Below are 17,356 nucleotides of genomic sequence, written 5' to 3'. Positions count from 1 at the left end.
GAGGTAAAATGGTAGAGTACTCCACTCAATACAAGCTTTACAATGCAATTTTTACAAACTACAATTATTAACTGAAACAAAAAATATTTAAATACATTACCAATATATATTTTCAGTTAACTTTACATATAGTTAAATAAGTAACTACATGTAGTTACATAAATACAAGAGACAGATATAAAAAGAAGGAAATGTTTCTTACTTCATTGTGTGAACGAAGATCAAGTCATTTTGCTCTTTTTATAATGCACAGTTTGTTCCTTTAACAAGAAATTCGTTGCAATTATGGCTACACGCGATCTTTGTAATTATGTCTGTTAGCTGAGCTTGCTTACAGAGGTTTTTAGCAATAATCGTTTACCGTTATCGTTTGTTACGCTTCAAATGTATCCGTTACATGCGTATATTACGAAAGTGTCGGTGTGAAAACTGAAACTGTAAAATCTTTCAAATGCATTTTTTTTTTTATTTTGTATTTATGACTTTTGGGGAAATTGGGGTTTTCAGATTTGGGAATTTAGATAATTAAGGTTTTTGCAGATTTCAATTTGAGAATTTAGGGATTTAGATAATTAAGGTTTTTGCAAATTTAAATTTAAGAATTTGGGGATTTGGGAAAATAAGGTTCTTGCAGATTTAAATTTGAGAATTTAGGGATTTGGAAAAATAAGATTTTTGCAAGTTTAAATTTGAGAATTTGGGGATTTGGGAAATTAAGGTTTTTGCACATTTAAATTTGAGAATTTGGGGATTTAGAAAAGGTTTTCGCAAATGTAAAAATTTAAGTACTGGAAAATTTGGAAAAACAAAGATTCTGTAAATTAAAGAATTTGAGAATTTAGAGATTTGGAAATTAAGAAATTATGGATTTGGAAACCTACAAACTTAAGTATTTAAAGATTTAAAAATGTAGTAGTTTATTAACTTAAAAATTTAAGGATTGATCCCAGCCAAAATTAAAAGTTCAATACCCTTAAAAATTCATTCTACTTCCTATTCTCAAAAATTAGAAGAAAGTCACTTCACTAAAAATATGTCCAGTTCAAATGAACCCAGTGCTCAGTATACCTATCCAATAATATCAGTAGGAAGTGTAATCGTTAAATGTAATCAGAACGATTAAATTTAGATTAGGATCTAAATGATTTTTATGTTATTCTATATGCAATTACAGTGAACAGTATCTAATCTTGTCTATTTATCTGTCCGTGAATGTTGAACTTCAGACGGTTTGAACGATAGGTATTCGGAAGTCGGAAATTCCGTCGACGCAGAAATCCGAGACTCGTGAAAAATGGAGAATTACAGTAATAAAACTGCAAAAAAAGTTTAGGAATCGAGAATACTTCTTAGAAGTTCCTTCAACGAAAATTATTACATGGAGTTACTCTTCTTTAATTGAATGTTCATAGGGGTGTTCATATCTTATTCTTATATTCTTTAATTTCTTCTTTTATATTCATGAAAAATGGTAGTGAAAAAATTAAATTAAATTGGTGGAGGAATCTTTATTAAATTAAAAACGCAATCTATTTTAAATTAGTCATAAAAAAGTAATAAATAGTCAATAATATCTTCATTATTTAGAACAAAAAAAAATATTGTAATACTAAAAAATTTAATAACTAATATTAAATTATTTAATGTCAGTTAATACTTTAAGCTTAAAAGATGCAATAGTTGCCATTTTGATATTTCAGATCACCACAATGTTGAACCTACATTTCAAAATCATTTAACATGCAACAAAGTATATTTCACATTTTCAATTTCAAACTGATATATTTATTCTAATTGAACATATATTGCAAAGTTCATATGGTACCACGATAATACATCAAAAATACCAGCGGTGTTCTACGCGCAACTGATATTTATTATATCGTGTGATCGAATTTATTTCCGCTATTAGAATCCCAACTGTGCTCTATAACAAAAGATATAGCGACCTCTAGCATTGGATTATTAATTATCGCTATATTTTCTTGCGGCCATGGTCCCTCGATTAACGAGCCTCTCAGTAACAGCAATTTCCTTTTCGCTGCCTCTTACAGTAATCGTGATGCAGTGCGAATATTGTGCCATAGTTCGTTGTACGTAGAATAAAAATTGATAAGTCTGATAACTCAATATGTACACATTTTACTAAAAATGATTGGCAATTTCTTCACATTGTCTCCTTTACTTCAGTTACATGTACAAGTAAAAATTCCTTATAGTTTTGTTTAATATTCTCAATGACGTAGTAGAATCATATTGTTATAGGTCAGGAAAAATTAGTATCAACTGCTGCATCATTCACATGTGGGTGATGATTGAAATTCCATAGGAATTCATCATCAACACTATTAGAAAATTACAAACTTAGTTATCTAATTAGATATTAAAAGTTATGTATAAAACAACAAACTTTTGTGAAAGTAAGGTCCGTTAAAACTAATATTTACTAAAGTTCTCATTAACAATAATATTTTAATAACAATACAATTAAAAGCCATTAATAGTACAATAAAATAACAAGAATATTAACAGTAATTTTGGTAAGAATTTTACAATGTTTGCATATTCAAAATTTCTCAACAAAAAATCCTAGTTTGATGTATTTAATTCTGGTGTCTAAAATAGATCCCATAACTTTCAGTATACAGTGTTATCAATCAAGAGATAGAAGGAGAATCATAGGAAATAAATCGTCGTTCACGCTCTGTTAGATAGTCGCAAATTTCCGGTAAACGCGACAAGCCGCTTTAAACCAAGTTTCGTCGTATACTTAAACCTTGCCTAGTTCCAACGAGAGCTACGTCGATACTCTTCTTCTTAGCAAGTAAATACTTCTTTAAACTTCTACGCGGTGCACCAGCCTGTTTACGCTCCGAGGCGTCCGGCATGCTTTATGGAAGTCCATAAGCGGATACAACGGTCCACTGCATAGGCATTCATATATTTAATTCATTTCTGGCTTTATCTCGATGGCTGCACAGATTTCAGATACGCCTTATAACAGAAAGAAGTCACGCTGCAGTTTTCTGTTGCTTTTACCCTCAAACGTGCCGTTATCGCTCGAGAATGTAAAATGGTGTTACATGATAATGAAACGTTTTAATCGCTTGCAAATTAGGTTTCGTAATCACATATATTATACATAACAGTACTGGAAGGATTGAAAATCAGAGGCAAGAAATTGGCGCGATTCAAAGTCTTTATTTGAATTGTTTAATACAATGAAATTTAACATGTAAATGCAGCATGTGCATTACCCGTTTTAAGAAATCTTGCGGTACAAAAATATAAGTATATATATAATTTGTTTTTAAATTAATATCACTATGTACTTTGTACGCAAGCTTGCTAGTAGCAAATAAAAAAAAGAAACGAAAATAAGTCATTTTCTTAATCTCAAATATAATGAAAAACGAAACTTATTTGACGTCTGAATATATTATTTTCATGTCGACCAGTCTCTAAACAATCACTTGTTACAACGTTAATTTGATTAAATAAAAAATCAACGATCATAAAATTAATCGTTAAACAAAAACGAATCATTAAATATTTCTTTATCGTTAAATAACAAAAAATAATAACGTGTTATTTGTACATATGTTCGTTAACTAATTCTAGTCTAGTTTTGTATCTTCCAAGGATACAATATCTAGTTTGTTATAATGAAAATAAAAATTTAAATACAATACTGCAACAAATAACACTCATGTTTTATCACACTCGAATAATATTATGATAAGAATGAACGGAATGATCGTAAACTTAGTTACTGATAACAATATTGACCTTATAATTAGTTAAAAGGCACTGAAGTAGAGAACTAAATCGCTCAGTTCTTGTTCATTTGCTTAAACTGTAATGTTCTCCGAAGGTTCGGTCTTTATTTTAAGCGGTGAATTAGTGGTGGTAGTATCTGGACTTTCAGCACCAGAATCACATTTATTATTATTTTCCTTGTCGGCGTTGATTTGAGAATTCTCCGTTTTTAATTCATTCTTCTCTCCTGATATTCTTAACTTAGATTTCTTCTCGGGATCAAAATAGCCCTCAAGAATAATTAGTAGCTCTTCTATTTGCTTCTCATCAACCGTTGTTAATTTCTTCTTAATTAACTTTTCCAAACCTTCTTTATTCTCGTTATTCCACGCTTCCTGTATCATAAAGAAACATTATCAATTATTAATCGATTCAGCAGATTTACATGACCAACAATATTATAAATATTTATATTATACAAACTTGTAATAGAGAATATTCTATTCCTGCTTCGGCGAGTAACCGTCGTAAAGGACTAGCATGTTGGCGTTCTCGACGATTCTCACGGTACATTCCGAAAATAGGTCTTAAACTATTTTGACGTTCGAATACTATTTTCAACTCTGAAACAAGGGCAACACATGTCACATACTTGAATGTAATTCAATATAATTACTTTACACACCTGCATATTCTTGTTCTTCCATTTCTACTGGTTGAACAAATTCCCTAATAAATTCTACAGTTTTCTTCATGGCACTGTCACTGTCTCCACTACCATTTACTTCGCTTCCTTTGGTATCTTCAAGTGAACTTAAGTGTTGTACTATTTGTAACGCCAGGTATGCTCTGTTTTTTGCATTATCTAATTGTTTTTCCTTAAATTATAAAAATTACTATGATATATTTATTGTATGTATTTAAAATAGTGTCTTACTTTCTTCAAGTAAATATTTTAAAGTTTATTACAAGACATAATAAAGGAATTGCATTATGCAAATAAAAAATTGCCTTACTTGATTAAGTAAAGTTTTAGACAATGTTCTAAGAGAAAATGAATGAACCGAGTTTGTACATTTCACTTCAGCAACATTAAATCCATTCGCAAAACCTTTTACAATTTGTTTAAATCCATCCAACAAATTGTATTTCTTTAAGGATTCTATTAGCATGGCAGGAATAACTTTGCGTGGCTCATGATAAACCAGTATTATTCCATCCGTTGCATCTCCTTTAATAGATTGTAGCCATGTTAAAAAATCTGTTAGTGCAAAGACTTCACTCTTAGTCTTGATTACCTGTAAAAGGTCATTGAATGCAACATAACTAAATACAATACAAACAATATTTAATTACTAAAACTTTATTAATACCTTATTAGTTTTATTATCTTTAAGTGCTCTATATTTGCCAATAGTTACTACTTTCATATTATGCCTTTTCATGGCTGGCGGGTTGAGATTATTATATGGCATTACATACTGAGAATATGAGGAACTAGGTGTGTAACCAGCTATTTGGCATATTTCATCTATAACTCTTTTGCCAGTACTATCCATGTCCCAGCCAACTAACTGATAATTGCCTGGGCCAATACCCACTGCACAAGATTTCCTTGGTGGGTTAGACTGTTCATTTTCCACTACTGCTGATGACACCATTTTTCTATGCTAATATCTGCAAATAATATATAAAAGATTTAATAACGGTAAAAACAACTTTAAAATATTATTATAATATCTAATTAGTTGAATTTTAATAAGCAGTATAATATTGTGTAATACATAACAGAATGTAATGCAATTTGTTCATAAAACAAATATCAATACTTTTCTAACTCACTATATATTAAATTATGTGTATAGATGTTTCAATATTCAAATCCCCAAAATTATAAATTTGAAAATTTCAGAATTTAATAATATATTTTGAATATTGTGTACACATGGTATACTAAATTAATACAAATGTTTAATGTACAATGTACATACAATATTTGTAACTAAACGTGTAACGTATAAATTCTCTTGAAAATTATATTTCAAAGTTAAATTTTCCTCTAGCGAATGTTTGGATTAAGCACTCAGTTTTTGCACAAGGGCGAGATATTTTGGTACATTCGTAGAGTAAGATCGTACGTGTATCGGTAAGTTCGACCTTGAAATTCAATACAGTACACAAATACAGTTCGCAACAAAAGACTAATAGCTGAAGACACGTCTAATAATAACATTGACCGTCTTACCTTCTACGTTTATATTAGAAATTATTCACCGAACAAAAATGCGTCTACGATCGAACACCGCAATTCAATGTTCTTTCGAACGTGTGTCCAAATAAAAAAAACCGTGGCAAATGCAAGGTGATATAATATTTATCGAAGATAAAGTAACACAGAAACACGTCGCGCAAAACTATTAATATTAATAACACACGGAACAAGAAATTGTAACAAAGGCACTGTCTACGCCATCAAACGATAGCGGAAAAAAGAAATGACAGTCTAACAGCTGGTATCTCGTTTCGCGTCAGTTGCAACACAACCAATAAGAATATTCAATGTCGCGTGAATTTTTGCGATTACGTGACATCTACGCGACACACGTTATAAATCGTTGCACGGCGAACCGTGTCATGTATGCAAAACAAATATTCTCATCGCACGTGGGTCGCTAGCGATTCGCCGTGTGGTTATGGGCTTCTGTATTTCTTGATTCGACCATCAAACCTTACGTTAGACACGTTCGCCATCACTCACCGTGATTCACGTAACTTCCGACTTCTTTTTTCGTCAATTCTCTTGTCGCGACAGACGTAACGGATCGACGACGCCACTGTAAATCCTTCGTAGATACTGGAAACTACTGGAACGCAACTAGATTCATTTGAACGCACGTGCGAGCTTGGCAGCAAACCACCCGCTCGACTGTCTGCGCATGCGTCATAGATCCTACGGTCACGTGGTTCTAATGTCACTATTGGGTGAAGGAGAGACCGTGACAATCGTGGATCTAGTAAAGTGTCTAATGCGGTACGATCGAATTGTGTAAGTACACAAGGCTGTATTAATCGTTAAAGAAATAATCTGATAATCGGTCAATCAGATAATCTTCAATACAGTATAATCGTTCATTCTACGTTACGTAAGGGATACATTTTCTTGCTTGCAGCATTTGGTAGTGAGTTAAAGTTTGATATTGCCCTTCAATTTAGAGATCTTATATATGCAACAGTGATGCTGTTAAATTTTGCAATATTTTGACTCATGTAGTTCAAAAATAGGCGGGAAAGTTTTGCAATACCCTTTCTTAGATATGCAGTGCAATTTCTACCTTTTGTATCATAGTTGAATCAGAACAATTGAATTAAATAGCTTGACGCGTATGTTGAACCGTAAGATTCGAGGAGCGATGGGCTCCTTTAAAGGAGATCGAACGCGACTGAAATATCGAACGGAGAACGGTACGAATTTTTCGTTATTCGATTATCGTAACACTAACAATGCGGAAGTTTGCAAATATTTATTAGAGATGGAATAAAATTTTTTAGTTGGAAATTTTTAAATATAAAAATCCTCAGAATTAAAAATTTTTTGCCGATGAATTTTGATAGATTCATGGTTGATTTACCACCTGCTTACGCCATTGGTATTAAACGGAAGTATTAAAGTTATAACCTTGAAAGTCGAGTCAATTTGCTACTTGTAAGAACAGACCACCACTAAATCAAAGTAACGATCGCCTCGAATTTATTGTATGCGTGCAACATTCGCGTAATTACTGCCGCAGGAGATTAATCTTAGCGGAATATACGACCCTGTACATATACCCGTAAACGTATATCATAATGGGAGTTTAATCGCACAAAAAATTCATTAAAGGCGTAGGTCTTGCCTTTCTGTTTTCCCGGGGCTAAACACCGGGGAGAATTTGATAAATTCTGGACAACTAACACGGCACAAATGCCGGGAATGAAATGAAAGACGAAAAAGAAAGGTAAAGAGGGAGGGAAAAAAGAAAAAGCTCACCATGGTGAACGTATGACCCAGTTGAAACAATTTATCAGCGCTACAAAGCGACGCGCTCTGAAAAAGGATAAATAACAGATAACGAGAGATAAGCTGCGAGTGCCAATTTATCGCTACCGTTAACAATTTCGCACAGTGCGAACTTTATGCAAACGCGTCGCAACAGTCGATCGGTGGATAAGAAGGTTTCCTAATGACTTACCTAGAAAGATTTCCAACTTGGCAAATGATCGAATTTCTTTTACATTGAACAGATTTGGTTAGATTTGTAACTAACGAAATTTTAGCGTGTATCAAAAGTATATTTGTACTGATTTTGCGAACAGTACTGTTTTTTGAAGATTTGATCAACAAGTTTGAATAATTATAATTATTTTCTATTATTATATTTTTTATTAGTATTTTTTGCAAATGATCATTATACTTAATTATTTGCAAAACTATAATGTTATTAGTATAATTAAATTATTAAATATTTTAAGATATAAAATAAATTATTATACTTCACTATTGTACTGTTCAATATAGTAATTGCCTAAATAATTTTTTACTGTTCAATGTATAGTGAATTAAATTATTAGATATACTACGTTATAAAATTGATCAAAAATTGCAGTGAAGAATAACATCTCTAAATTATCAATTGATGTTCATACGAAAAAATCAATATAACGTTTAGAAGACTAGATGAATATTCATATTCGGACCAGTGGTATTTCTCATATAAATATTCCCAGAATATGCCAAATAAAAAATGTATTTGTGTTTTAAAGTTTGAAAATTGATACATAAGAGGTATTTTCCGGTAAAAAGATTCATGTCACATATCAAACTTTCTATGTTCCGAAATCGGTCATTTGTTACGGTACAAAATATTATAGCAAAGGAATATAATGATTAAAAATTGTTGAAACAGAACACGTTTTACGCGGTCAGTCTGCGGAAAAATAGAGGAGTTTTGAAAGCATTTTTGTGTAGGATTTAACTCGAATATATTGGTTTTCATAGCTTCTAATTAGAAGTGTAAATGCGATTTTTATTGCCTCTTTCGAGAGTAATTATAAAATTTGAATGAATAGAACCTTGTGATTTGTTTGGAAGAGATATTCACGATAAGAGCGGTATTGATTGTCAAAATTTGAAAGGTAAATGAAAAAAAAAAATGATAAAATTCACAGATTTCGGCATAAGATAAAAGCAATCGATTACAATTTTAACCTCGTTGAAAGCTTTCTCTTAGTGTCAGATTTCGTTTTTTACGACAGCTGACAAAGCAAAAATCCCATACAAATAGTAAAAAAACATTAAAACGCGCTCGAAATATTTCACGTTCGGTTAATATCCGAGCTTGGTTTCGCTATTTCGGTCAGTTCTGTTTTTTGGTAGTAGATATTGACACGATGAAATTCGACTGGAACGTGCGAAGACCTGGCATTGAGAATAAAAATGACCAAATTTTATATTCTGATGAAATCAGTGGTTTCAATATATCTGTGTACGAAATTACTGAGAACGAGGTACCTAATCGATTTTAATCTATGCTAATATATGATAATAAATAAAATATAAACACCTAAAAATAGCTGGTGTATTTTTAATATGAGGAGACATTTTGTGGAGTAAATTATATGTCACAGATTTCGAAATTAATAATTTTAAATTGTCATAAGTTAATATTTTTATGGTGGGAATGAAATTGAAATTGTTAACCGAATGATTGGAAAGTTTGAAAAAAATTATGAATCAATGAAATAAATTTAAAATATAAAATTAAATAAAATTGAATATTTTAACTAATTTACTTGGCTCTATTGTGAATTAAATTTTAATACCAATTTGGTAAAATTAGTTGAGGATTAAAATTAATTTTATTACTTTACAAGATTCGATCAAAAAACGATGTTCAATCTTTGATTAAATGCAACTAAATTGGTTTAATTATTATTCAACATTAATCTTAAATTTAATAATTTCGATTAGGAACGAAATTTTAATTACAGAATCATTCAACTAATGATTACAATTTAATTCTATAAGAAATTTAATGGCAAATTAAATGTCAACCCAAATGTAAATTATTGCTAATAAATATGCTTGACTTAATTAAATGTCTTTATGAACCACCACAATTTACCGAAGTTTAATTTTAATTCTGTCCTCCACCCTTCTCGCAGCTATCAAATTATATTGTATAATATATTAAAATTTTATTAAAATTCGCGTATGTTTTCGTAAGCACCGCGATAAAAACTTGAGTGAAAAAACATGTTGGGAGAATAAAAACAAGGCAAACATTGAGACGTCATCTTACCTGTACAATATTCCCAAACTTGACAAACATTTTTCGTTTTTGTAACTATAGCAACGCGTTTCTTGTAACGTTAGAAAAGTATTGATGTTTTAATGAAACTATAGTAAGAAGACGGAAATGTTATTTTTATCAAACTCAAATATTAACCCAATGATAAACGAAACGTACATAATCACGAAAAGTAACAGATTTATTGAAATGGTAAAACTGAATAAACCATTAGATTCTTATTTAGGGAACATAATTGCTACGTGTGTATTGAACAATCCTTGGCGATGTTTAGAAGCTAGATTAAACGACTAGATCACAAAAAATTCTATTTTTAAATCAAACGATAAGCTCGAAAGATAAAACACCGTAAGGAAATCGTTGATTAGATAGTAATCTGTGTTTCCCTGAATTCTATTATAATTTCGGAAAACTACGCAATGAATCTCACGATTATAAGCTTGAATTTTATATAAATATGCTATACTGAAAGTTCAATTTTACAAACGATATATTTTGATACCAAAAATGTACACAAACACTTATTAAAAATCCATAAAATCTTGAATATTTGAATATCAAATCTAAAGCTAACCTTGGTCACGTCCAAAAAGAATCGCAAAATGAAAAATTTTCCAGAGTATGAAATCGCTGAATACTTACAATACGAAATGGTGGTCGAAGATTGTTTCGTTATTATCACTCAGTTTCACAATGGATCATCGATCGTTACGGGTTCCTTGAATGATTTTCTGAAACGTTTAAGCGATCTGTTTTCCGTAATTTCGATTCTTTGTGATCGTCGTGGCACGTTCGTGGACACCGTGAAACGCAGACAAAAGACCGTTGACTTGACGCGTCGATTCGACAGTCTATTGTCCTCTCTTCGTTTCCGGCTCCCTTACATTATCTTCATCTCCTTTCAGCGTTATCCTTCGCCACGCTTTTGTTTTTCTTCTTCCTCTCTCCTTCACACGGTGGCCCCTTGTCGTTTGCGATCGGTTTTGCACGCGTCTGTGCGACTCGAACGCCACGATTTTTCGCTGATAACGACGCATCACGAGATACCGTGAGATTTCAGCGTACGTATCTGCAACGTGTCTGATACGCGAACAGATCTGCAGGTAACAGGTGATAAGGTGTGACGTGTCGCCAGGGACGGCTTCAAAGTGAATACGACGGGTCCAATCAATTTTTTCCTTACTCAAAACGATCGTGCTGACATTTTAACAAAAGCTCACCTTTGATTAGAGAAGAAAGCGCCGAAAAGAATTTTTAGCGAACCTCGTTTGCCTCCAGCGAACCCCCTTTCGACAGTTTTTGTTTCGTATCTCCGAAAATATTGATTTTAGAGGAAAAAGTTTTTAATAGAAAATGAAGCTCTTAAAAAGTTCTACAAAAAATGTTATATACATTTTTTACGTAAAACTATTATTTTGGTTATCACGGAGGACAGAAGTATGTTTTTCGTGAAAATTTTAAAAGTTTTCATTATGAGTCTTGGGAAAAATTAGCGTAAATGGTAGAGGGAATGCGTGGTATAGAGAAGATTCACACATGGGTAAGTGCAAGGGTAGCCTTCGCCTCTCCTGCCTCCACTCAACCTCTACACCCGTATCCGCCCCTTTAATAGTACTTTGAGCAGAAGTCACTTTGACCCTCACCGAGTTACTTTAGTTCATAACAACCAAAATAATAGGTTTACATAAAAACTGTATAGAACCTTTTTTGTAGAGCTGTCTATGAACTGAATTTTTTGTTTCAAACTTTTTTTTCTAAAATCAATATTTTCGGATATATTTAGTGAGAACTGTAAAAAACTTTGAAGGGGACTGAGGAGTAAACGTGGCTTTGTCAAAAATTTTTTTAGGGACTTTTTTCTTTAATCAAGAGTGAATTCACGTTAAAAATGTATATAACCTTTTTTGTAGAGTTGTCTATGAACTGCATTTTTTGTTTCAAACTTTTTTTAATAGAATCAATAGTTTCGGATATATTTATGAAAATTTGAAAATGTCTAATTTTACAAATTTGACAGTGTACGAATTTTTCAATTTATAAATTCTAATTTTCTAAATTTAAAAATCATGCTTTTGACAACTTGATGAATCTTAAAATTGAGAAATGAAAAATTAAAATTTACCAAATTTTTCAATATCCAACTCCTCGAACAGAAGATGTGTCATGAAAAAATTTGTTTTTCGTACTGAAAGTGTTCTATCCGCCAACGAATCGAATAAATAAAAAACAAACAGGATAAGGGAAACAGCAATAAAAAAGGGAAAGAAATAGTATTACATATTTTTGTTATTTTTTTCAATATTTTTGGTTTTATATGTGAAACGATCTGTGCAGCGGTAAAATTTGATCTGCGTATACAATTTAAAAGGACAACACTCGTATTTCGTTTATTTTATTGGTATTAAATTGAATGCGGTTGTTTATACAAATATATATTTGCATAAAATGTTTTCTATTGCCGTATGGAGATAAAAACATTTCAAATTTTAATCATTTTATAGATTTTACCAATCTGGTAAAATAAAAAATTTATTGTGCTTGGATTTAATAGAATTTATAATATTATGATAGAATTTACATCTCGATTTTTCACACGTTTTTAAATTATTGTATTTTTTTTATACAGTTTATTTTTTCTCTTCACGCAGATTTTTTACGAATAAATAAACTTTCATGTTCTAACAAATTAAATTCAAACAGTTATACTAAACGAAGGGTACAATTTTTACATTTTTTATAAAATACAGTTTTTTAAAAATATTTTTATCTTCTTTTTTTACAGTTTTATATTTCTTTTTATAAAAACTGGACTTCGTTTAATATTTTATAAAACCTGTATCTTTCATTTAATTTCACTTGTAGTTTGATTTTTATTCCTCAATTTTTTATTTCTTAATTTTTAGAGTAATAAAATTTATGAAGTGTTTCGAATTTCTTAAAATTACGTTTGCCTCTCGAATATAAACATTGCATCGCGATATACATTATTGAACCCGATAATAGAATTTTTGAACGATATTATGTATCGTACGATAATCATGCAACTTCAAGAATCGTAAATGAGGTGATAAGATCGTATCACTTTGTATTCTGTATTGCATTGTATCATTCATTTTAGAGGAGGTACTTCTAAAACGTGTATCAATCTTGCTAATGATGTTATTAAACGAGCGATTATCTATTTCAGACTCTCGTTGAATTTTCAATTATCAGTGATTTTGTATCAGTACTTTTTGACATTGTATGTAATTATTGATAACTTTGATACAGATTTTATAAATTCTTTGATAGCAATTTGATAGCGTAAGTTGTGATTGCATCGAGAAATATCGATAATTATTTTTCGATTTTTATTTATGTTTGTACTTGATTTTCTGTTTTATTTGGAGTTTGACAATTGTAAATATGGCAAAATATAAATATAATAAAAATAAAAAAATGTAATAAAAATATATAAAAATTTTATATAAAAACATAAAAATTGTAAAGTATTAGTTCAATCGAAAATAAATAAAAATTTATGGTGTCTACCTGCTTGTGATGTGTGCATTTAATAATTTAGTTAGAAGTTACATTTTAAATTACTGGCAATTATAGGGAAAAAATATTTCTTTATTATTATTAAATACATCAATAAAAATATTACAAAAAATTATTTGTAACATTCAAGTATACGATATAAGTGATAAGACGATATTAGTTGAAATTATATAAAAAGCGATTAGGATATTTGTAAAATTTTAATCTTGAAATAACTTTTGCTTACTTGAAAGCTCCCAAATTCTGAATCTTATGAATTCCTAGATTGTAAAATTACCAAATGTCAAAATCCCTAAATAACAAAATTATTAAATCTCGAAATCCCTAAATTGTAAAAGTATCAAATCCCAAAATTCTCAAAGCCTAAAGTCCCTAGATTGTAAAACCACCACACCTCAACATCTCTAAATTGCAAAAACCACCGAATCTCAAAATCCCTAAATTGCAAAACTACCAAATCCCAAAGTCCCTAAATTGCAAAACTACCAAATCCCAAAATCCCTAAATTGCAATATTAATAAATCCCAAAATCCTCAAATTATAAAATCACCAAATAACAAAATCCCTATATTGTACTATATCCCTAGAATCCCTATAATACAAATTTACCAAATCCCAAAATCCCTAACTTGCAAAATCACCAAATTCCAAAATCCTCAAACTATTATACAAAACTACCAAATCTCAAAATCCCTAAATTGCAAAATTACCAAACCCTAAAATCCCTAAATTGCAAAATTACCAAATCCTAAAATCCTCAAACTACAAAACTACTAAATTCCCAGAATCCCTATATTACAAAACTATCAAATCCCAAAATCCCTAATTTGCAAAATCACCAAATTCCAAAATCCTCAAACTACAAAACCACCAAATCCCAAAATCCCTATATTACAAAACTACCAAATCCCAAAATCCCTAAATTTCGAAACCACCAAATCTCAAAATCCCTAAATTGTAAAATCACCAAATCCTAAAATTCCCAAACTACAAAACTACCAAATACCAAAATCATTTAAAATTCATAGTGATCATAGAAAAAAATTTCTTTATTATCGTTAAAAACATCAATAAAAAATATTACAAAAAATTATTTGTAAAATTCAAGTACACTATACAAGTGATAACACGCTATTAATTGAAATTATATAAAAAGCGATTACAGAAGTATATGTATACAATTCTAATCTTGAAACAAGTGATAACAAAACAATATCAATCCACAATCTAAAGAACTAGCTGTAAAATTTTCATTTATCAGGTATATTCTGCTTATAATTCTGAAAATTCTGAAAATTGCCTTGTAGGTAGGAAACACGAAGTAATATATGATATTATATTTAAATTACCCGTGTGATAAGAACGTTAATAAATAATCCGAAAGCATGCAAAGGTTTATCGCATAATTATACCGTTCTTCAATTATAAATGTTCAATTTCACGTTTAATCAAAAATACGCGAGTACATATGATTATGGTCGTAATAAATGCATCGTACTTTCGTTCACAATTATTGCAATGTACAGTTTGTATAATGAAATAGTTACAGAAGGGACCTTTGCGAGTCATATACGCATTTATCGTGCGTGTTTGATAAGAGTACTTAATTGATAAGGGCATGGTGCTTACGATATGACTCGTTTGTTGAAAATAAATGTTTCGTGTGCAGAACGGAAAAGATCGTACTACATTCTAGTATTATTCATTGTCATTGGTAAAATTATATTTGTACAACTGAAATTAGAATTTGTATCACCGCTCACTATATGGTTACACTTTATCGCAAATAAGTACTTCGTAAACTATTATAGCTTATTAAAAGTTATCATTTTACTAAATATTGCTAATTGTTAATAATCATTAAATATTATCTTACAAATGTTCAAATCGTACTACTTTCAAAATAATTGCTTTTTAAAGGATATCAAACATATCCCTTTTAATAAATTATTTAATCCTCCATTTTTCACGAGAAGAAAAACAAAATGCATAATAAAAAATTTCGTTGTACTTTCGGTTTATGTTCTTTTCTGCTTAAAATACTCTGTCGGTAAACCGCATAAAGCTGCGTTTCTGTAAATCTTATCCTGGAAATATGTATGTAATATAAAGACATTTTAAGGTTTTTAGTTTTTAACGTAAAAACATTAAAATTCGTGAAAATAACAGTTCCGGACTTTTTATTTTAAGTTGCAATAATGGTTGAGGTGTTTTTACGATGATATAGGGTGACTTTGGTCCGGATTCAGAATAATGAGAGGCGATATAACGCGTTGTAATCGTAATGTATGGCGGTATGATGCGAGCCGATGTATCGTGTGGCTACACATGATGAGTGCTATGTGTGGTGATTACAGCACGTGGTAGTTAAAAAGCGTGGTCATACATTGCGTGGCAATATAACGCGGAATGATTGCAAATGGATGGTGATGTAACACTGTAATACAACGCGTGGCAATATAACGCATGACAATATAATGCGTGACGATATGACGCGTGATAGTACAACACATAACACTATAACACGTGGCGATATAGTGCGTGGCAATATAACACGTAGCAATACGCTGCGTGGCAATATAACGTGGGGTAGTACAACACGTTGCAATATAACGCATGGCTATATAACGCGTGGCTATACAACGTGTGGCTATACAACGCGTGGCCATACAACGCGTGGTGATATAACGCGTGGTAGTACAACGCGTGGCAATATAACGCGTGGCGATATAACGCTTGGCAATATAACGCGTGGCGATATAACGCATGGCGATATAACGCGTGGTAGTACAATGCGTGGCAATATAACGCGTGGTAGTAGAATGCGTGGCAATATAACGCGTGGTAGTACAACGCGTGGCAATATAACGCGTGGTAGTACAATGCGTGGCAATATAACACGTAGTAATACACCGCGTGGCAATATAACACGTAGTAATACACCGCGTGGCAATATAACGTGTGGTAGTACAACGCGTTGTTATACAACGCGTGGCGATATAACGCGTGGTAGTACAACGCGTGGTAGTACAACGCGTGGCAATATAACGCGTGGCGATATAACGCGTGGTAGTACAATGCGTGGCAATATAACACGTAGTAATACACCGCGTGGCAATATAACACGTAGTAATACACCGCGTGGCAATATAACGTGTGGTAGTACAACGCGTGGCGATATAACGCGTGGTAGTACAACGCGTGGTAGTACAACGCGTGGCAATATAACGCGTGGCGATATAACGCTTGGCAATATAACGCGTGGCGATATAACGCATGGCGATATAACGCGTGGTAGTACAATGCGTGGCAATATAACGCGTGGTAGTAGAATGCGTGGCAATATAACGCGTGGTAGTACAACGCGTGGCAATATAACGCGTGGTAGTACAACGCGTGGCAATATAACGCGTGGTAATACAATGCGTGGCAATATAACACGTAGTAATACACCGCGTGGCAATATAACGTGTGGTAGTACAACGCGTGGTTATACAACGCGTGGCGGTATAACGCGTGGTAGTACAACGCGTGGTAGTACAACGCGTGGCAATATAACGCGTGGTAGTACAATGCGTGGCAATATAACGCGTGGTAGTACAATGCGTGGCAATATAACTCGTGGTAGTACAACGCGTGGTAGCACAATGCGTGGCAATATAACGCGTCGCAATATAACACGTGGCAATATAACGCATGGTAGTACAGCA

The 17,356-nt window shown here is 31.8% G+C and overlaps 2 protein-coding genes across 9 annotated transcripts in view; one reads left to right on the top strand and one right to left on the bottom strand.

Moving 5' to 3' along the window:
• Pect (phosphoethanolamine cytidylyltransferase) overlaps positions 1-17,356 on the top strand; it is a 63,214-nt gene that overhangs the window by 25,319 nt on the left and 20,539 nt on the right. The window lies entirely within an intron of this gene.
• On the bottom strand, positions 3,182-10,989 carry exu (maternal protein exuperantia). Of its 4 annotated transcripts, none has more exons than XM_012282065.2 (6): positions 10,749-10,989; positions 5,133-5,436; positions 4,776-5,057; positions 4,445-4,637; positions 4,243-4,382; positions 3,182-4,154 (listed from the first exon to the last, which is right to left on the bottom strand). In XM_012282065.2, the coding sequence occupies exons 2-6, from the start codon at positions 5,418-5,420 to the stop codon at positions 3,852-3,854; spliced, it is 1,206 nt and encodes a 401-aa protein (XP_012137455.2). In that variant the 5' UTR covers positions 5,421-5,436; positions 10,749-10,989; the 3' UTR covers positions 3,182-3,851. The 4 variants fall into 4 exon arrangements, with proteins under 4 accessions (XP_012137455.2, XP_003701918.2, XP_012137454.2 ...); XM_003701870.3 differs by lacking the exon at positions 10,749-10,989 and adding an exon at positions 6,518-6,674; XM_012282064.2 differs by lacking the exon at positions 10,749-10,989 and adding an exon at positions 6,005-6,442.

The sequence above is a fragment of the Megachile rotundata genome, chromosome 8, assembly GCF_050947335.1.
Source record: "Megachile rotundata isolate GNS110a chromosome 8, iyMegRotu1, whole genome shotgun sequence".
NCBI classification, from domain to species: Eukaryota; Metazoa; Arthropoda; class Insecta; order Hymenoptera; family Megachilidae; genus Megachile; species Megachile rotundata.
This window is presented reverse-complemented; position numbering and strand designations above follow the sequence as displayed.